Raw genomic sequence first — 23389 nt, forward strand, 5'->3', positions numbered from 1 at the left:
ACTTGGTTCTTGTGTGACACGTTCCAGTACTGTGAAGCTACTTGAGCTGGTTTTTCAGCTGCCGCAGTTGGGGATAGTGCAAACCTTTTGTATTTTCATATGTGAATTAATTTTTTCTCTTACAACAGCATTTTATAATAATGAAAGCAAAGTGTCTGCATATCAGTCAGAGGGCTGCCTTTATTTTTTAGCCTGGCTTCTTTTTCACCAGTTTTTATTGAATGCCATCATCTCATATATGAGGACCTTTTAGCATTTTAGACGTACCTAAACCCAAAAGTGTTGGAAGCCCTGTTTATTGCTGTTTGTGTTCTCACTGGGGAGATTCACCCCTTCTATTTGTCCTGGTGACCAGTATCTCTGGGAATGAAAGGGAGAATACTGTATATATGAATTTTTAAGTTGTCACTGGAATGGGAATTGAGGTGATTTTTCTTTTTTCAGTGGAGACACTTGTTTGGTAAAAATTGTCCAAGGGGATTTCCCTCACTTGAGAGATTTCCCCTCATTTCCTATCATGTCATCATAAGAGATGGCAAAAAAATGGCCGGGTTATCGTTCGATGACATTTAAGGGCCTGTTCACACTAGAACGTGTTGTGGGAAACCCAGTTCCATGCATGTTTCCCGCACCATGTTCAAACCAATCTGCTCTTGCGATCCGCAGCTGGTGTCCATGCAATCTTGACAGCACCTGAAATGCAAGTCACAAATGCAGTACAAAAGTAGTGAATGCGGTACTTTTTGTGCAGTGCAATTTCAGCCATTTTAAATAAATGGGCTGAAATTACACCTCACAGAACTGCATGTGAATCGTGCAGGAATGTGCAATGCGATTTATAGTGTGAATGGGTCCCTAAATCTTTGAACCTTCTATGGTGAGACACTCAGATGAACAAAGACGCTGCAGGCCAAGTTTGCTTTGATACAGCAAGATACCTTTTACAGTTGGACTCCCTGACATTTTTTGTCTTTCGGACTGAGCTAACCCTCTTGTCACTGACCTATGCACTTTGTCTTTGCAGAGTTGTAGCCACACTGATGGCTTCCATACATCACCCTTACCGTGGGTGTCCCCAACCCCCCCCCCCCCAGCGCACACCCCCACCATTTTTCCCATTATTAGATGGGCTTTGAGCTTTGCACTCCAAACAGCAGACCCAGGACTGGCACTGTGTTTCTGCCCAGTAGATGGGAAGGAAGATCAGCAAGCATTCACAAATCTCCTTTTCCTGTTACTGACCTGGAAGCGACATGTAATGCTGAGACCTGGTGTATCTTTCCTCGGCCAATATGGCAGGGGAAGAAACTAATACAACGCCATCTGTGCCCCAGTAGTTTTGGCGGACAGGTGAGGCATCAGGGGTCTTTTAGACCCCCTGATATCTCATTAAAGAAAACTGGTCACCAAAAATGCATCACATAGGAGAGTGTTTGGGTAGCTGTGCTATGCTGTTTGTCTTGATGCAATAGCATACATTTGGAAGACAGCAATGAAAAGCAAGTGGAAAAAATAATTGGTCACAGAAGTGGTTGACCATCTCATACAAGTTGGTAGAGGATGGTTCTCCAAATGTTCTCTATAGAACATTAACCACTTGAGCTCCAAAGGATTTACCCCCCTTAATGACCAGGCCTCTTTTTGCTACTCGGCGCTGCACTAATTCAACTGATAATTGCGCGGTCATGCAGTGCTGCACCCAAACAAAATTTACGTCCTTTTTTTCACACAAATAGAGCTTTCTTTTGGTTTAATTTGATCACCTGTGCGCTTTTTATTTTTCACGCTATAAACAAAAAAAGGCCAAAAATTTTGAAGAAAAACTATTTTTTTACTTTCAGCTATAAAAAATATATAGTAAACTCAAAGTTGGTTATAAATTTAGGCCAAAATGTATTCTGCTCCATGTTTTTGGTAAAAAAAATCCCAATAAGTGTATATTGATTGCTTTGTGTGGAAGTTATAGCGTCTACAAACTATGGTATAAATCAGCAATGGGCAAACTACGGCCCGCGGGCCGTATACGGCCCAGCGGACCTTTTAATCCGGCCCGCGGAGCTAGGCTCCCGCTAGGCTCCTCTCACAGTCCGCCCTGTTTCCTATGAGGATCTGTCCCCCTCGACGTATCTGTGCATGTGCCGGAGATCGCCGATCGGCTGCTAATGCCTGAAACTGGCACATGCGCAGATACGTCGAGGGGGACAGATCCTCATAGGAGACAGATTTTCATGCTACACCGAACGGCGCGGGAACAAGAGGAACAAGAGGAACGCGCGGAGAAAAGGTAAGTGAATTGACACAGGGGGGACTTGGGGACTTAATATGGGGGATGAATTAATATGGGGAATGAATTACTATATGGGGGATTAATTACTATATGGGGGATTAATTACTATATGGAGGATGAATTACTATGGGGGATGAATTACTATGGGGGATGAATAACTATATGGGGGATGAATTACTATATGGGGGATGAATTACTATATGGGGGATGAATTACTATATGGGGGATGAATTACTATATGGGGGATGAATTACTATATGGGGGATGAATTACTATATGGAGGATGAATTACTATATGGGGGATGAATTACTATATGGGGGATGAATTACTATGGGGGATGAATTACTATATGGGGGATGAATTACTATATGGGGGATGAATTACTATATGGGGGATGAATTACTATATGGGGGATGAATTACTATATGGGGGATGAATTGCTATATGGGGGATGAATTGCTATATGGGGGATGAATTGCTATATGGGGGACGAATTGCTCTATGGGGGACGAATTGCTCTATGGGGGACGAATTGCTCTATGGGGGACGAATTGCTATATGGGGGACGAATTGTTATATGGGGGACGAATTGCTATATGGGGGACGAATTGCTATATGGGGGACGAATTGCTATATGGGGGATGAATTACTATGGGGGACGAATTACTATATGGGGGATGAATTACTATGCTTACTATGGGGGAATATTACTATACTTACTATGGATGACACATACACATCATTCATCTACGCTTGGTCCGGCCCCCGGGTCCAATATATGAACCCATTGCGGCCCTCAAGTCAAAAAGTTTGCCCACCCCTGGTATAAATACTGCAATTTACGCCATTTTTCTGCTATACAGCGCTGCGCTAGTTTAACGGACAATTGCGCGGTCATGCAATATGGTACATAAATGAAATTTACATCATTTTTTCCCCACAAATTGAGCTTTCTTTCGGTGGTATTTGATCGCCTGTGCGGTTTTTATTTTTTGCGCTATAAAAAAAAAAGGCTGACAATTTTGAGGAAAAAAAAACAATAATTTGGACTTTTTGCTATAAAACATGTCCAGTAAAAAAAAATGCAAAAATCAAATTTAGTCATAAATGTCTGCCAAAATGCATTCTGCGACATGTCTTTGCTAAAAAAAAACCCAATACGTGTAAATTAATTGGTTTACGTGAAAGTTATAGCATTTACAAATGGCGGGAAAGATACTGGGATTTTTAGTTTTTTTTTTTTTTATACTAATAATGGCGGCGATCAGCGAATTATGGTGGCGATCAGGGACTTATGGCAGCGACTTATGGCGGGACTGCAGCGGACATTCTGACATTGGGGGGTACTGACTTGGGGTCACTAACATCCCCCAAAACACTAATACAGTGATCAGTGCAAAAAAAAAACACTGACACTGTACTAATGGCAATGGGGAGGAAGGGGTTAACTTTATTTTGCAGGGAAGGGTTATAGGAGTGAGGGGAGTGTTTTACTAGGGGGCGGGGGTGTGTACTGGACGGGACAAGGCTGATCGAGAACGAGAAACTATTCTTTCTTGATCAGCTCATCCTCGAGCTGACAGGGAAGTGACAGCACAGCTACTGCAGCTGTGCTCTCTGTCACTGTTTGCCGCCGATCGCCGGGGAACAGCTGCTAAGGACCGGCTGTGACGCGGCGGTGATCGGTGGGACAGATAGGGCGGCGGCGCGCCTCGCGCGCGCCCCCTATTTGTTTACAAAACACACGTTTTAAAACGTGGTTTTGCCTGCGAGTGCCGCCCTGCCGCCGTATATCTACAGTGGCTGGGCGGCAAGTGGTTAAAGCAGTATTAAACCCAAAAATTTATTATGTTGCAGATTACCAATCATTAGATGTGTTTTCTTTTCTTTGGCTTTTTTCCCTTCTGTATCCACCTCGTGATCTGGACAGTAACACATCTCCAGTATTAGTGAGACACTACTCTGGATGAAGGCGCACAGGGGGCACCTGTGGACAGCAGCATTGTCAGTCTGGGGGGAGGGGAGTGTTAGATGTTTTAGCAGATTTAATTCACTAACAAATTGAAGCCAAACTCCAGCTCATACAGTACTTTATAAGCAGTTACAGCAACACTTGTTTTCCTTTTGGGATAAAGGTTTATGTAAATTAAAACTGATAATTGTAAGCACCCCTGTCAGTGGTAAATGGATTGTCTCAGCCCTCTAACTGCTACATCTTGAAGACAGCTTGTTCTGTTGAAAAACAACAGATTTGCTAGCTAGATCCAGGTGAAATTAAAAGAAGACAAGACTAAAAGTAAACTAATGCAGCCATCACATCTAAGGATTGGAAAGTTGCAATATAATAAATGATTGATTTGGGGTTTAATATTGCTTTAAAAGCTGAACAGCTGGCAGGCACCTAAATACACAGAATACATATATATATTGTACAGAGTTTTACCTGCCAAAAGATTTGTATTTCTCCAGTTCTGAGATTTACAGTTGCAAGAAAAAGTATGTGAACCCCTTGGGATTACGTGGAGTTTTGCATTAATTGGGCATAACGTGATCTGAACGTCATCTAAGTCACAACAATAGAAGAACACAGTCTGCTGAACATAATACTACACAAACATTAGATGTTGCCATAGTTTAATTGCACATAACATGTAAGCATTCACAGTGCAGGGAGGAAAAAGGATGTGAGGCCCTAGCTTAATGACTTCTCCCAGAGCTCATTGGAGCCAGGAGTGAGCCAACCTTGACTCCAATCAGTGTGATGATATTGGATGTGTTGCTGACATCTGTCCTGCCCTTAAAAAACACACACCTGTTTTGGGTTTACTGGTTTCAAGAAGCACTGTCTGATGTGAACCATGCCTCGCAGAAAAGAGCTCTCAGAAGACCTACGATCAAGAATTGTTGACTTGCATGAAGCTGGAAAGGGTTACAAAAGTATCTCCAAAAGCCTTGATGTTCATGTGTCCACGGTAAGACAGACTGTCTACAAATGGAGAAAGTTTAGCACTGTTGCTACTCTCCCTAGGCGCGGTCGTCCTGTAAAAAGGACTGCAAGAGCACAGCGCAGAATGCTGCATGAGGTAAAGAAGAATCCCAGAGTGTCAGCTAAACACCTACAGAAATCTCTGGCACATGCTAACATTTTTGTTGACACATCTACAATAAGGAAAACATTAAACAAGAATGGAGTACATGGGAGGACACCACGGAGGAAGCCATTGCTGTCCAAAAAGAATATTGCAGCACGTTTGAAGTTTGCAAAAGAGCACCTGGATGTTCCACAGCACTACTGGCAAAATATACTGTGGACAGATGAAACCAAGATTGAGTTGTTTGGGAAGAACACACAACACTATGTGTGGAGAAAAAAAGGCACAGCACACCAACATCAAAACCTCATCCCCACTGTAAAACATGGCGGAGGGAGCATCATGGTTTGGGGCTACTTTGCTGCCTCAGGGCCTGGACGGATTGTTGTCATTGATGAGAAAATGAATTCCAGAGTTTATCAAGACATTTTGCAGGAAAACGTACGACCATCTGTCTGCCAACTGAAGCTCCGCAGAGGATGGGTGATGCAACAGGACAATGACCCAAAGCATACAAGTAATTCAACAAAACAATGGCTGCAACAGCACAGAATACTGAATAGAATACTGTGTTCTTCTATTGTTGTGACTTAGATGACGTTCAGAGCACATTTTATGCCCAATTCATGCAAAACTCCACGTAATCCCAATGGGTTCACATACTTTTTCTTGCAACTGTATATTGCCCTGCCTCACAACACAGCTCTCTCTGGCTAGGCAGGAGACCAGGTTTTTTTTCTGCTGCAGGTAAAGGAAATCTATGGTCAGAGCATACCCTTTCACTTTATAACATCACATTATTTTTAACAATCCAATATAAGCTTAATTTCACAAATCTAGTTTTATGATGTGACTTCAGCTCGTCTGCCTACTCTTTCCACAACTGCCCTGATTTCCACATGCCGTGATTCCTCTGTTTGCTGTCAATTTTTAAGGACTACATACCCCATGGAACCTTGCTGCCTGCAAGCTGTGATTCCTGTATTGACTCCGCCTCCTGAAACTCCTCCTGTCAGCGCCTCTGTATTTCAGAAGGCAGGCTTTGTGAAATGTGTGACACAGCAGTGCCTACGCACAGGTCATAGTGAATACATGTCACAGAATTCAGGAAGGTAAATGTGTGGGAGTCTTCACAAAGTTCACCTCACATCAGTTTCAGGATCAATTCACACTACTGCGTTGACCTGCATTTTAGTGCACTGGTAAAACATGGGACATACAGAAAATGATTGTTTCCTGTGTGTCCCATTCACACCGCAACACAGCCCAGAGCTGCACTGCAGGGTGCTGTGATAGAATGCAGACATGCTGCATTGTATCGCAACGCACAGTACAGGATCACATGGCTCTGTACGGCAGCACAGAGCATCGCCTTGCGCTGCTGTACAGTGCCATGAATTTAAATAAATTATGTACAAAACAAAAAAAAAAGGAGCCTCATGATGCACTGAATCATGCACCACGCTGCCCCCTACTGCAGCTGGTAACAGGCAGTTAAAAAAGAACTAAAAGGTCAGTGCTTGGTGTCAAGAAAAGCAGCAGCTAGTACAAAAGTTCAATAAACAAAGACTTCAGAGTAAAAAAAGTAAGGCCCCTTTCACACGGGCGTTCCATTTTTTTTTCATCAGTTCAGTCATGTTTTTTTCCAAGAAAAAAACAATCAGTTCACATCAGTTTTTCATCCGTTCGCATCTTTTTTTCGTCCATTCACATCCGTTTTTCGTCCGTTCACATCAGTTTTTTTTGTCCGTTCACATCGGTTTTTTGTCCACATCCGTTTTTTTTTGTCCATTCACATCTGTTTTTTTTGTCCATTCACATCTGTTTTTTTTGTCCATTCACATCTGTTTTTTTTGTCCGTTCACATCTGTTTTTTTTGTCCATTCACATCTGTTTTTTTTGTCCGTTCACATCCGTTTTTTTTGTCCGGTCACATCCGTTTTTTTTGTCTGTTCACATCTGTTTTTTTTGTCTGTTCACATCCGGTTTTTTTTGTCTGTTCACATCCGGTTTTTTTTGTCTGTTCACATCTGTTTTTTTGTCTGTTCACATCTGTTTTTTTGTCTGTTCACATCTGTTTTTTTGTCTGTTCACATGTGTTTTTTTTGTCCTTTCACATCCGTTTTTTTTTGTCCGTGTACATCCGGTTTTATCCATATACATCCGTTTTTCATCTGTTCCGTTTTTAACGGAAGAAAAATAGGGTTTTCTTCCGTTCAAAAAAACGAATGTAAACAGATGATCATCAATTTACATCCGCTAATCCATAAAAATACATGGGTATCTGTTTTTCATCCGTAAACGGACAGGTGAAGAACAAACACACAGAACGCCCGTGTGAAAGGGGCCTAAACACAGTGCAGTGCTCCGCTGTTTCCCTTTTTTATGGGGAACAAACAGCCGCTGGAGCAGTAAAGCGCTCTGGCAGCTATTTGCTATAGTGTTATGCTGGCCTTATAGGAATAGGCTAGAAATAATTGAAATACAATGTGGAAATGAATATATGAGTTTACATTTTGACCGTAGATACACTTTCAGTGACACTTGCGGGTCTTGTCCCTCCCCCAGAATCAGCAATTGATGAGCTCATCTCTTGGTCCTTCTGCTCTCACTTCCTATTAGCATGTAATGTATTAACATAACTGTTTGTACAGCTGACTGGCTGTTTGTAATGATTTTCCCTCTCCCAGTCTGAGTTCTGGTTCTCTCTTCTCGCTTCTGCCAGCTTTCATATAAAAATATACATTTAAGGACACAATAATGGTTACAGAGCTGCATTAATTTGTGTCTTTTATGCCTGCCTGGATTTTTGTTCTACATTAGATCCATATCAGCATATGATTCATAGAAAAGTGTTGGGAAAATGTTGTCTCAGAATGCTTTTGAGAGGGAGCTGTCCCATTAACAACCATTATAAGCACATTCTGTTTTTTCATTTTATATTATGTTCCAGTGTGTTTTGGCAGGCATTGAGCGTGGGGGGGATAAAAAACCTTTTTCAAAACATACGTTTTAACAGCCTCTTAAATGCAGAAGTGGGACTGGGCCTGAAATAGGTCACATGCATTGTAGAAAACGTGCCCAGATATCACATGTAGAGCGCTGGAGCGGGATCCCTTTGTACGGCTTCTCTGAAGCTTCTGCTGGGTGGTGATGGCATTGATTTCTGACCTAGAATGTAGTAGGCATTTATGGCCAATTGTACCAGCTGATACTTTTACTACATCCTCTATTTATTGTTCCCCGCAGGGTAATAAAAGACTTCATGATCCAAGGAGGAGACTTTGTCAATGTGAGTTTCCATGACAACGCAGCATCATTGAAACTGTTTAGAATGTGGTAGTTTAACAAGGATTGTCTGGGGGAGAGGAGAGTGTTGTGGATCTGATTTAGTCTGTGGATGGATAAGTATACAGAGATAAATAGAGAATGTATTCTGTTAGCTAGTTTATATTTTATGTTTATTTCACTGTGTCTGGGCCGTTAGCATTTTATCCACATCAATACCTCGTGGTTATACCAGGATCATGACTGCAGATACAGTAACAATTGGTATTATTATTATACAGTATTTATAAAGCGCCAATAGTTCGCTCAGCGCTGTACATTACAAAGGGGGACAGAACATGTGACAGAACAACAACAATACAATGCAGAACATGAGGGGATTGAGGGCCCTGCTCTTTCGAGCTTACAATCTAGTATTGTTTTTTACTATTGGCGATTCTTTACAAGATTACAGCGAGTGGATCACTTTTACAGGCGGTGGAACGGGGTCCCCTGTCCCCTCCTGCCGATGCCTTTACTGAGCTCTGCCAAGTGATCAGGGAGCCTGGTAAGGATGCCACCAGCGGCAACGGCTTCCCCGAACACAGAGGAGCTGATCTTGTTCCTCTCACTGTGTGATGTCAGAAACCGGAAGTAACGAGGTTTTTGTCACTTCCGGTTTCTGATTCTTTGTCTACATGCCATTACCGGCTTGTGAAGCAGCAGATCAAACCAATCTTAGTTTGATCCTGCTGCTTTGGAGGCCAGAGGAGAGCTCTGCGGTCCCCAGATCTCTCCATAAAGAGGACATGTCACGACCCATGCTATCACAAGGGATGTTGTTCATCTCTTGTGATAACAATAAAGGTGATAAAAAAAAATTTAAAGTACTGTGTTAAAATAAAAAATAAACAATTGAATAATAAAATAAACATTATTATTATTATACAGTATTTATAAAGCGCCAATAGTTCGCTCAGCTCTGTACATTACAAAGGGGGACAGAACATGTGACAGAACAATACCAATACAATGCAAAACATGAGGGGATTGAGGGCCCTGCTCTTTCGAGCTTACAATCTAGGAGGGAGGGGATGGTGGCACAGGAGGAGATAGCTGTGGGGGATGGAGTGGTAGGAAGAGCGGAGGAGGTCGGCAGGTTAGTAGGGGGTGGGGTAGGCTTCCCTGAAGAGGTGGGTTTTCAGGGTGCGCCTAAAGGAGAGGAGAGTAGGTGATAATCTGATGTGTTGGGGCAGGGAGTTCCAGAGGGTGGGTGACACCCTGGAGAAGTCCTGGAGGCGGGCATGGGAAGAGGAGACCAGGAAACTAGAGAGAAGGAGGTCTTGTGAGGAGCGGAGTGTGCGTGCTGGGCACATTTTAAAGTGTCTCCATTCCCCCCACCCCACAGTCATCAGAGTTAGAACAATAATTTTACTGCCAGATCTCCTGTGTAACTGTAAACTGGTTACCTGTAAATGCTTTTCAAGCGTCACCTATGGATAATTTAATGTACCGTAGTTTGTCGCTGTTCCACTGGCTTGTGAAATTTTACAGCATATGTTTGGTACAGGGGTAGGCAACCTGCAGCTCTCTAGCTGTTGTGGAACTACATTTCCCATGAGGCTTTGCAACATTACAAAACTGACAGTTACAGCTATGACTTGCAGAGGCATGATGAAATTTGTAGTCCTGCAACAGCTGGAGAATCGCAGGTTGCCTACCCCTGGTTTGGTATCTGTTTATTCAGCATAACATCATCTTTTATATTTTACCCAAAAATTGGGTATTATATTGTGTTTTGGCGTCAAATCAGCTACGATCCGGGTATAACCACTTCTTATACAGGATGTTTGTATACATATACTGGACGGGAAGTGGTTAATAAGGAAGGTGAAACAAACTTAAAGGCTACATTCACATGGGTGCACAGGGGCAGCCAGGAGTGTCCATTGAAGAGAATCCTTTTTAATCACTGCCTGCACACATTGTGTGTAAATAGCAGCGGCTGTCACAATTGTTCTCCTTAGAAACCAATGTCTGTTAGCACCATTGCTATGCACATGTAGCCCCGCAGCTGAGCGTTTATATGTAAATAGAGCCTCCAATAGGGTTTGCACTTATTCTGGCTACACACAAACTGTCCACACCTAATCAACCATTGTGTATGTGACTATAGCACAGAATGTTGCTGAGTCCAGAGGAGACGTTTAATCATCTTGGAACTCAGCAAGTTATTCACCCCTGGCTGCCTATGTGAATGTAGCCAAGGGCATCTAAACCTAGAAGAAAATAATTTATATATTGCAGCTTAAAGATTCTTAAATGTAGTGTCTGCATTAGTTTCCTTTTTTTAGGCTTTTTTATTTATTTCACCTGGTGATCCTGCCAGTAAGATTTATATTTTTTAACTTCCTGAACCAACCTGTGCAGGAAAAGTGGCGTTAGAGGACTGAGACCATTTACTGCTGACAGGGGTGCCTACCATAGTCTGCGTTTATACATCTGTGCATTACCTTTACACCAAAAGGAAAAAAAAACTGTTGCTGTGGCTGCCTATAAAGTATTAGCTGGAGTTTGGCTCCAATTTGTCGCTCAGGCCCATCTAAATATCTAATCCCCCTCCCCAGACTGACATTGCTGCTGTGCAAAAGTGTCTCTGTTGCTTCTCCATAGAGTGAAGCCACTCTGAGACTGGGAGTGTGTTTACTGGTTAAAATAAAGGAAAAAAGCCAAAAAAAGAAAACTAACACAGCAATGATTTTAAAGTATAACTCTTTTTTTTTTTGTTAAGTTTTGGACAGAGTGGAGAGGGATTAGAACGCCTTTCAGTTTTGTATTGCTGTCTGTGCCCTCATTAAGGAGATTCACCCTCTGTATGTCAATATCATTGAAAGTGGAAGTAAACAGGATCCCAAACTTTGAGTTGTCCCCAGAAAAGTATTAGAGGGGAAAACTTCCAATGGGGACACTAGTTCTGGTGACCTGGGAGTCCCCGAGGGATTTCCTTAATTTGCAGGGATTGCCTTTCACTTCTGGTTTGGCTATGGACAGGAAGTGAAGGGAAATCTCTGAAATGAACACAGGTGGAACTCCTGACGCTTTAGGAGTTCCCTTCCACTGGAACTAAGGGGCCAAGCCCAACCCCTGAAAAACGACCCCACACCATAATCCCCCCTCCACCCAACTTTACACTTGACACAATGCAGTCAGGCAATTACTGTTCTCCTGGCAACCACCAAACCCAGACACATCCATCGGCTTGCCAGACAGAGACTCGTGATCCGTCACTCCAGAGAACATATCTCCACTGCTCTAGAGTCCAGTGGCGGCATGCTTTACACCACTGCATCCGCCGCTTTGCATTGCACTTGGTGATGTAAGGCTTGGATGCAGGTGGTCGGCCATGGAAACCCATTCCATGAAACTCTCTGCCCACTGTTGTTGTGCTAATCTGAAGGCCACATGAAGTTTGGAGGTCTTCAGCTATCAATTCTGCAGACAATTGGTGACTTCTGCGCACAGCGTGTGCTGACCCCGCTCTGTCATCTTACATGGCCTACCACTTCATGGCTGAATTGCTGTTGTTCCCAGTTGCTTCCACTTTGTTATAATACCACTAACAGTTGACCGTGGAATATTTAGTAGCCAGGAAATGTCACGGATGGACTTATTGCACAGGTGACCACCTATCACGGGACCACGCTTGAATGCACTGAGCTCCTGAGAGCGACTCATTCTTTCACAAATGTTTATAGAAGCAGTCTGCATGCCTAGGTGCTTGATTTTATACACCTGTGGCCATGGAGGTGATTGGAACACCTCAATCAAATGATTTGGAGGGGTGTCCCAATACTTTTGGCAATATAGTATATCTTAACAGCTACTTAATGTTATACCTAATTTTATTCGGGACAAATATGGCCATCATTTGGTTGTAAATGGCAGGGGTTATGGTCTGGTTTGTATTTTTCTCAAAGGAATACTGGCCCAAAATAGAAAAACAAATATGTTTTTTAAACTTTGCTATATATTTCTTGCCATTACTGTCACCAACCACCTAAAAACAACTAAAAATAAAATCTCCTTCTAACACCTATCTATTATTTGTTGTTTGTACCTATAGTAGGACCCAGAAACAATAGTGTGCATTTTGCCTTCTGAGAGGGCAATGAATCCTATCCTACACTGACTGGCTGTCACAGTGATCACATGATCAGGATTCTGTCCTTCCGACCCCTGATTGCCACTCTGTGACTGGGAGCTGTGGGTGACAGTGCGATCACAGTACCCACAGTGACAATATATTGTCTGCTAGAGGAAATATTTTGAGGTATAACCGATTTTTTTTTTTTGTTGAAAAGCGTATTTGTGTATTCTAAAAGCAAATGTAAAGCTCTTGAAAAATGGACGGTCTTGTAAACTGTCTCCTGTTCATTTAATCCTGTATTCAACTTCCCACAGGGCGATGGCACCGGAGTCGCTAGTATATACAGAGGACCATTTGCAGATGAGAACTTTAAACTAAAACACTCGGCTCCTGGCCTGCTGTCTATGGTATGTATGGGCATAGCATGTCTTTGTATCCTGAAGTGGCTAGCAGAGCCATTCAGTTTTATCTCAAATATCTTTTCGTCTTAGAGCTACAACAGTTAAAAAAAATTATATATATATATATATATATATATATCCAGATGTAAGCCTTATTCACATGGACGCTGAGGCCCCTGGACTGTAACAGGGCCCTTGCGTATGTGGCTTGAGCCACCAGATGCTGTGTGCAGGCAGCCCATGTAAGTGTATGGAGATGCTTTGCTATACGGACACAGCTGCTTGTCCTAACTTGATGTGGATGTGTGGGCCCGAACGCACACTGTCTGCATTCTGGACCACTCACCCACATGCTTGTTAAATTAGGATGAGTGGCTGCATCTATACAGCAGCTGCATCCCCATGCACTTACATGGGCTGCCTGCACGCAGCACCTGGCAGCTCAAGCCCTATAAACATATGGCCTATTCATGGTCTATGGATGGATGACAGCACCCATGTGAATGAGGCCTAGAGTTGGAACTTCAGCATAAACTGTTTTCTCTGCTTTGGATAGAGTGGGGGATAATTAGAACCATTGTTATGTTTTTATTGCTGTCTTTTCTCCATTGGGGAGATTTCCCCTCACTTCATATCCCAGACACAACAAGAAGTGAGAGAAAATATCTTCACGTTAAGGGGAAATCCTCCATTTGACCATTGTCAACATGTGGCCCCCATAAAGAACATTTCCCTCTATTTCTGGTTCTGTTGCAACAGTACAACTTAGGATTTCCCCTTCCCTTTTGGGCAACATTGTCACTGCAACCACGAGTAGCAAAACTTAAAGTGTTACTAAACCCACAACAGTAAAATCAGTCTGTATATGCAGTAAAACATGCTTGTTATACACACTGTGGAACCTAAAGGGTTAATTCTCTGCATGTATAAAAAGGATGTTTGATCCTGCCTTCTCTTATCCTCCCCTTCTTTTACTGTCCCCAATCCATCTGCTGATAGCAGAGAGCTTTAGGAGTCACTCTGCACATGTTCAGTTTGGTGTGTATTAGTAGAGAGTTTGTTTTTTTTTGTCTTGGGAGGATGCATGTGATCAGCACAGGACCAATCAGCACTGTCCAGACAGGGTCAGGGGTTCTGCAGCTTCATAGAACAATCAGGAGAGAATGAAAACTCCACCTACAAGCTTTACCAGTGCTCTGCTGGACACTGATAGAAGTCACAAGACTTCTCTAACTGCTGATGAGAAAAGCTATGTAGCAGTCTATATGCACTACAATAATTGCATTTCCATGTTCTGTGTACTGTGGGAGACCGGATACAGTGAAAGCAGTGTCTTGGGTTTAGTAACACTTTAAGAGGTTTTTTTTTACCACTTCTCCACTCTATTCAGAACTAAAAAAAAATGGAGATACCCTTGAAGGTGTTTTTCAGCTTGTTATTTTTTAATATAATAGGTTAAAATTCTATTTCTAGATTTAAATGGCAGATCTTGGCTGGAAATTAAATTCAAGCTCTGTGTCTCACTATTGTGATTAGTAATGTTCACTGTTTTTCCACATAGTTTGTAGGAGGTGGGACATTTGCACTGAGTCTGCATAACTGCATGCTTCACATACCAAAAGCAACACTTTGACACCATAGTGCTAAGGGATTCTTGGGAAACAGAATGGACTGTAATGGATGGTAACCATCAGCTCTCTCCCAAGACAGGAATGTTGCACCATTGCTGCCCTCTTGAGACCGGGGAATCTTGAATGACACAAACACAACAAAAGGGTGCACAGACCTAGTACATTGCCATCAACATTTTATTAGAATATAAAAACGGGTGAGTACATACTCACAGGAACCAAGTTATATTATCATTGTACAAAACCCAGAAGACAATGGTATTCCAGATGGTGAACACACAAGGTCCTGACAAGTCAAACTGGTGCTGACACATTTCGAGGGACATGCCCTCTTCAGAGCAAACTCAAGTTTGCTCTGAATAAGAGGGTTTGTCCCTCGAAACAAGTTGGCACTAGTTGTGAGTTTATCTTCTGGAATATCATTCTGTCTTCTGGGTTTTGTGCAACACTGGTAATCCTTGGCTCTCTTTAGTATGTACTCACCCATTTTTATTTTCAAATACAATTTTGACAATAATGCACTAAGATTTCTGCTTTGTTTGTATAACTGCATGCTTTGTAAAATTATGTCACTCACCTTTGCATCTGACTCAAGATTGTATACACTGTGTTACAAATACTTGTATGTAATATATGTGTTTTAAACTACGTATTTAGCTATTTTCTAGGATGCAAAGGCAACTTGAAGGTGACAGTGTTAATGTGTTTTCATATTGTAATAATCAAATACAATTACAGTTTTAATGAATATTTTATTAAAACGTGGACAATATATTTAAACCATTTTTGTACATTTTGTAAACCTATATTAAAAAAGATTTTTATGTCCTTCAAAACATGTAACAAAGGTTAGCTATTCAAATTAGTCTTAGAGTTGACTCATACCGACATTACTAAATTTGGTATAGGCATCAGTGATCTCACTTTATAACGGGGGTACTAATTAAAAGAAACAACACAAAAGAATGTTGATCTGGGAATATCTGATTGTCCTAGTGGATTGGGAAAGCATTTTTTCCTGTTAGAGCAAATTAGACAAGGCTAATAAGGGATTTAGGCTTTATAAGGGATTTTTTTTTTGCCTTTCTCTGGATCATATGCATGGATAACCTCGATGGACATGTCTTTTTTCTCAACTTGAGTAGCTATGCTCTTTAGGTCTATTGTATCTTTCAGGGCACGTACAAATTCATAGTGATGAAAATTTCTAGCATCAATTGGAGGCATTGGAGCGTAAAATTGTTTGCTAAGTTAGCAACTGACTGAATCACTGAAAAGACCCTGCACGTGTCAACAATAAGAATGGCAAAGCTCAGAAACTGGGCATTGCAAGGAAAACACCTAAAACAATTTGAGCTTTATAGCTGGACTGCAGGCAAACTCTTAAATACATTGCTTAAATACATTCAGGCTTCATGCACACTTGAGCTCAAAAACGTGTTTGGGGTTTGTTTTTTTTGGGGGGGGGGGGTTTGCCTCTAAACGCCCCTCTGTGTTAGCCTATGTGTCCATGCATAAATAGAAAAAAATATATATCACTTGTGTATTCAAGAGGGAAGCGTTTTGGCAGAAAAAAACCCACCAAACTTGTGTAAACGTGCCTAAGCGTTAGGCCTGTTTAGCACTTGAACTTTTTTATTTTAATGGCCAGAATAAATGAATATTTTAGGCAGTGAAATAAATGTCCACACCCTTGACGTGCCTAAGCGTGCTTGCAAAAATGCAACTTTGGCACGTTTTTTCTTAAGTTGCTTTTCTCCTGCTAGGAAAAAAGCCTTTAAAAAACCCTAGGCATGAAGCCATTTTGGAGTTATTCTCTTTACATCCCAGGACACAGGGTATCTTCATCTCCAGGTGATGGAACACTGACAAAAAGACAGGAGGTTCCCTCACAGCTATAACTCCCTCTCTGTTAGGCAGGACCTTAGTTTTTTTTTTTTTATAGTGTCTTAAAGGATGGTTATCTCTGTGCACAAAAGTGTAGCTAGCTTTTCAATGGTTCCACGTGGGATTTCTCTTCGCTTCATCCTCCACCTCTCTGTGGGTGAGTTGCACACAATTGGGCAGCTAGAGGCTGTTGTGAGAACCACTCACCCATAGAAATGAATAGGACATGTTCATATTCAAATGTAGGTGCAGAGCTGAAACAAAAGTGACAAAGGCAATCATAAAGTGCATATGTGAATAAGAGTGTTCATACGATATTCAAGTGACATAAATCTAATAGAACATCTCAGATCATATAAAATCATAGAATCATAAAATCTCTTAAAATATGAACATGGTGAATATAAATAGTCCGTGGCACTACAGGTCACAGAAGTGCCAAGTGGTGCGTGAGCACTTTTCAGCAATAGTAGTGATCATAACTAGTCTATGGCACTACAGATCACAGCAATGCCTGGTATTCGTGGAACTACAATGTGCAGCAATACCAGATGGAATTCTCAAGAGTGCTCATGATCCAACACGGGAATCCACCACCTTATATGGATGTGCACTCACCAGTACGCTACTTGTATGTTCGCGTTCATGCTGATCCTTATGGGGGTCTCAGGAAGCCATAAATAGGGACCGGACTTCTCCAGAGTCAAGGCTATGCAAAACCAGCAAAGGATCCTCCTAAGGGGGAGAAGATCTTTGGAATGTAAAATGGCATCTTCTTGCATCACCATATTTCTGGCAGCATGGCCAAGAAACTTGGAACTCCGCGATCTTTTCAGCACTGTTTGGTGAGGGAGATGACGTCAGCCCTGCATGTGCTGACCACCTCGGTGAGCAGTCCCTTCACCGACTGCCCGTACTTGCAAAGCAGCGTGCAGGAGCTGACAGGGGAGAGATCTGTATTGTCTACATATAGTTCTCTTTCCCCGTCGGTGATACATGGCGATCGCTGGGTGCCAGCGGGGAATCACCGGCCAGGACCTGGTGATCGACAGGTGAGGCCACCAACGCACACACCCTACCCTGGTATGCAAAATCACGTGTGTGTGTGTGTGTGTGTGTGTGTGTATGTATATATATATATATATATATATATATATATATATATATATATATATATATATATATATCCTGCCTGGAGTTTGCATGTTCTCCCTGTGCCTGCGTGGGTTTCCTCCAGGTGCTCTAGTTTCCTCCCACACTCCAAAGGCATGCTGCTAGGTTAATTGGCTCCTGTCTAAATTGTCCCTAGTATGTGTATGTATGAATGCAAGTTAGGGACCTTAGATTGTACGCCCCTAGAGGGTTAGGGACTGATGTGAATGTACAATATATATATATATATATGTATGTATGTAAAGCACTGCGTAAATTGACGGCGCTATAGAAGTACCTGAAATAAATAAATAATTTTGCACACCCCTGCCACCCTGTAGCAGTATTTCTGTTATAGGGCGACATAAAAGCGGTTAAACGACCAATGTATACAACTGTGTTTATATGTACAGTTGCCTTTTTTAGGTAAATAGTGCGATAACATAGCAAAATATGTTGTCACAGGAAATACTCTTTACCTATCAATGGACTAGAGGTCTTTGATAACCATCCAAACTTCTCCTGCAGTTTTGTTCATAATGTGTCTGCTTTTACTGTACACAAAATCATGTCCTCTGTTCTCCTCTGCAGGCCAACAGCGGCCCCGGAACCAATGGCTGCCAATTTTTTATCACTTGCTCAAAATGTGATTGGCTGGATGGAAAACATGTGGTTTTTGGTGAGTGTTGGGTTACACAATAGCTCAGGCCACACAAACACATTACATTCTCTAGAGACTTGGAACAATGCATGTTCTTGTAGTGCACATACTACAATACAGCTGTTGTAGTCTCAGCAATTGGCTGAGTGGAGAAGCAGTATGCAGGCTCTATAGGAGAATGTACCATGAGTGGTATTGCCGCACTGGCTGTTAGGAGTACTTTTGTTGCATTATAGAGGTTTAAAGTGGTATTAAATCCAAAAAACAAAAAATGTGTTCAAGTACAGGTTACCAATCCTTAAATGTTGTGGCTGCATTAGTTCTCTCTTTTTAGGCTTTTTTCCTTTTACTTTCAACTGGTGGTCCTGCCAGTAACGCACTTCCTATTTTAGGTTGTCCCCACTCTGGGGAAGAAGCAGCAGAGACACCTTTTGGATAGGATTGTCAATCTATGGAGAGGGTAGTGTTTGCAGATTTACGTGGACTTGACTAACAATTTACAGCTGAACTAATGCTAACAATCTTTAAGCAGTTACAGAAACTGTTTTTTTTTTTTTTTTTTGTTTTTTTTCTTTTTTGGATAAAGGTTTTACATAGATGACTAAAAGCTGACCATTGTAGCACCCCAATTAATAGTAAATGGTTTGTCTCAAGCTTTTAAGGCCCCTTTCACACGGGCGTTCTGGTTTTTTTTCATCTGTTCAGTCAAACGAAAAAATGGATCAGTTTACATCAGTTTTTCATCCATTTTTCAACAGTTTCCATCTGTTTTTCGTCCATTCTCATCTGTTATTGTCCGTTTTTATATCCTTTTTTGTCTGTCTACATCCATTTTTCGTCTGTTCCGTTTTTTTTTGTTTTTTTTTTTATGGAAGAAAAATAGGGTTTTCTTCCATTCAAAAAAACTAATGTTAACGGATGCGAACATTAACGGATATAAACAGATGATCATCCGATTACATCCGCTAGTCCATAGAAATAAATTGGTGTCTGTTTTTCATCCGTAAATGGACAGATGAAAAACGGAACGCCTGTGTGAAAGGGGCCTTACTGCCACTTTTACTTCCCAGCTTGGTCTGTTAAAGGAAGTTGAAATATAACAAACTTAAGCCTTGTTTTCACTTGTTTTGCTGTTTGAAGCGTGATCTACATTTGGATCACTCTTCAGGGAGGCGCTGAGAAGGTGATACAGTGCACACCTGTTTTAACCTCCTAAATACTGGACAACTGCAAGTTGTGTTTGGTTGAAGGGCAGTTGCAGCATAGCCCTATTCACCTGAATGGGTGGCAATTGGTGGTCGCTACCGCACCCACAAACCATTGCGGGTGCAGCATGGGTACACCCATGGCTGCTGCCTCAGCAGCAAAAGGGGGAGCGGTTGAGGGTGGCGAAAATGTGGCTTGACCTCAGAGTTTTACCACTCCCCATTTGCAGGTGTATAAGAGCCCTTACTAGCAAGATCATCAGGTGTAAAATGGAAAAAAAAAATGTCTAAAAAAAGAAACTAATCTAATCACTACATCTAAGAATTGAAAGGCTTGCAATATAATATTTTTTTGGTTTAATACTGCTTTATAGGGCAACTACTATGTTAGCCAGCTTGTACTTAGAATGGCCATAGACAGGCAGATTTCCCCTTGAGAATGGCAGGTGGGGATGTCTACTCTTGACTGTACCTAGACTTGTTTATTTTGTGACTTTCCTGCAGTCAGTCCAATTGCAATAGATAAAAAGGGGGTGTAACGAGCGCTGGATAATATTAGAGCAAAATATAAAAGCAGCTGGCATGAAAGGCAAGCCTCCAAAACGCCTCGTGGTATAACAGTCACATACAAAAAACATGCAGCGCTAGAGTATAAAGATCTGTCTCACGATAAGGTGTGACCACCTAATTAGGTATAAACGCAGCTAGCATAAAGGTAATGGTCTAAGCAACCAATACTACAACATTCTCATGGTTAAGAAGGTGTAAATGGTGATATAGGTGTCAAAGTCAATATATCATAGGAATGACGTAAATAAATCTGTGACATCTGTGGTAGGAAGTGTGGCTGTAGAATGCACTAACCGGACAGCGCAGATATTAGCACATTAGAGTAAAATGACCTACTCCTGGTCAATGGATCAGGGAACCTGCCGGAGTGGTGGTCGTCTCTGCTGTGGTCACCAGAATCGTCTGCGTCCTCTCCAATTATGGAATTCCCAGGTGTCCAGTGGAATAAACGATCATCCAGTATGTAGTGGAATCCTTATGTCAGCGCCCTCCAGGGGTGCGGTGTGCGCTCAAGGAACAGGAATCGCCTTCAGGGCTCAGAAATAAACCCAAAAGAGAGGCTTCCGATAGTGTGATAACTTTTATTAAGGAGTAATAGACAAATAAAGCACTTACATGGTGCAATACACAATTCCAAAGATGGCCGCCCGTATCAAGGTGTAGACCATGTGGGTAGTAGTGGTAAGTAAAGTAGCATCTCCCTAACGCGTTTCGTGACAACGTGCAATTGCCACGAAACGCGTTAGAGAGATTCCGATAGGAAGCCTCTCTTTTGGGTTTATTTCTGAGCCCTGAAGGTGATTCCTGTTCCTTGAGCGCACACCGCACCCCTGGAGGTTGCTGACATAAGGATTCCACTACATACTGGATGATCGTTTATTCCACTGGACACCTGGGAATTCCATAATTGGAGAGGACGCAGACGATTCTGGTGACCACAGCAGAGACGACCACCACTCCGGCAGGTTCCCTGATCCATTGACCAGGAGTAGGTCATTTTACTCTAATGTGCTAATATCTGCGCTATCCGGTTAGTGCATTCTACAGCCACACTTCCTACCACAGATGTCACAGATTTATTTACGTCATTCCTATGATATATTGACTTTGACACCTATATCACCATTTACACCTTCTTAACCATGAGAATGTTGTAGTATTGGTTGCTTAGACCATTACCTTTATGCTAGCTGCGTTTATACCTAATTAGGTGGTCACACCTTATCGTGAGACAGATCTTTATACTCTAGTGCTGCATGTTTTTTGTATGTGACTGTTAGTCCCATTGCAATATATGCACTAATGAGCCTTTCCAGCATTGGAAGCATTCGTTATTGCCCGCTAAAGAAGGATAAACAGCCCTAACCTAACCCTCTCACAAGTATGGATTGTTCTGGAACGAGCGTCAGCCCATGAAGCGGGCTTCAAGTGGGACTATAGCAGCCTCCAGTACTGGTTGGCAGAGTGGAATGGCACAAGTAAGAAGGGAAGTGACAGTTTCCTTTATAAAGTGAACCACTGTTCAGGAAATAAACCATTATTGTCTTTAATACAGGCACCTATAGTGCATATTATTTAAAGTATACTTTTGTCGAACTGGAGCTCTAGCACTCCCAATGGGACCTTGAACATGGACACATGTTGACTTCTAGATTATCAGGCAGGGTGGTGTTCCTCTAGTGAACTAACAGTACTCCAAAGACTCAAGCAGAATAGAAATGTGTATTGTATATATTTGTTTTCTTTTTTAGCTGTGTTTAACAGTAGCGATCTGACCACCACTGTAAGGGTTGCATTCTTCCAATTGATCCCCAATGTAATGGCCATTTCCCATTGACTCACTATTAATTGGTCTTTGTCAGGGTTTCCCAAGACCTGAAAATTATTTTAGGATTTCCTCTGGAGTAAAAGGTTGAGAAAGGCTGCTCTCCGTTTTCAGGAGCAGTAACAAGTGCATAGCCAGTGCTGGGCTTTCTTTTATGAAAGCCCCAGCAAGCATTGCACACACTAAAGCATGAATTCACTGTATTAAATATTTATTTATACAAATAATAAAAATCATATGTTTGCATATAAATTCATAAACCTATTATTAAAAACCACTTTAGTTTCCTTTGGACCTTATTAAGCAGAAGGAGATTCTGATTCAGCAGCCAGGTACTTATTTGGCTAAATGCTGGTCTAGACAAGATTGGGCCAAGTGATCTGATCTGCTTTTTCATGGCCAGCTTCCATACTGGTCAATGGGTCATTCGAATCGGAGGAGAGTAAAACATGCCTGCAGTTACTTTGATCCGTTTCCATTGATACGAAAGTGCTTTGCATCACCGTGCACAAATGTACTCTGTATAACATAATGTACATGTTAAGATATCATCTTCCTTATTTTTCTGCTTACAGGTAAAGTGATTGATGGACTTCTTGTAATGAGGAAAATTGAGGTAAAACATTGCACTGTTCTTTCTACTGTAACCTAAAGTGATCTGCAGCCTCTTGTCACGTGACTCTGTGCTCTAAAATCTCTCTCTCTCCCACTGGTTTCAGAGAAGAGGTGCTGCATGGAGCAGCTCAGATTTAGGACTTCAGAAAATATTTGCACATCTAATTTTTTAACAGCATGCCTGTCACCTTAGATTGTTTTCTAAATGCCCTTGCTTTGAGGCTGCGTTGTTCTAGCAGTTTTAATAGATGTGATGTGAATGAGCCCTTAATAGGAAGTTAATTTATAAAGCATATTGATTTATATTACAGATGTGCCTAGTGCTCCACTGGCTTTGGGACTATGAATGCAGTGTCTGCTCTGCTTTATAATTTCCCCTAATTCATTTTATTACTGTGCTGTGACTAGGTATGCTTTGATCTGGTATTTGGAATGCACAGCTGAATGACTCATGGAAGGGATGCCCTTCCCAGTTCATGTGTCTTTAGTATGAAGTTTCAGTTTACACTGTATGCACGGTTTCATAAATCACCCTGAATTAAAGCGTAAGTTCACCTTTTCAGAAAAAATAAAAAGGCGAATTTACACACTCCTCCCCCAGTCCCCGCTGCATTCTCCGTGGGTGATGAGCTGTCAGTGACCACACAG

General features: G+C 41.8%; 1 protein-coding gene across 1 annotated transcript in view; it reads left to right on the forward strand.

Moving 5' to 3' along the window:
- Positions 1 to 23389, forward strand: part of PPIH (peptidylprolyl isomerase H) — a 58588-nt gene that overhangs the window by 12994 nt on the left and 22205 nt on the right. The window contains exons 5-8 of the mRNA XM_089659390.1: positions 8630 to 8672; positions 13109 to 13201; positions 18457 to 18544; positions 22702 to 22742. Of these exons, the coding sequence (XP_089515516.1) occupies positions 8630 to 8672; positions 13109 to 13201; positions 18457 to 18544; positions 22702 to 22742 (265 nt within the window). The remainder of the gene's footprint in view (positions 1 to 8629; positions 8673 to 13108; positions 13202 to 18456; positions 18545 to 22701; positions 22743 to 23389) is intronic.

Source organism: Staurois parvus, unplaced genomic scaffold, assembly GCF_062004578.1.
Source record: "Staurois parvus isolate SC_StPar_1 unplaced genomic scaffold, SC_StPar_1.0 ptg001151l, whole genome shotgun sequence".
In the NCBI taxonomy this organism is placed as follows: domain Eukaryota; kingdom Metazoa; phylum Chordata; class Amphibia; order Anura; family Ranidae; genus Staurois; species Staurois parvus.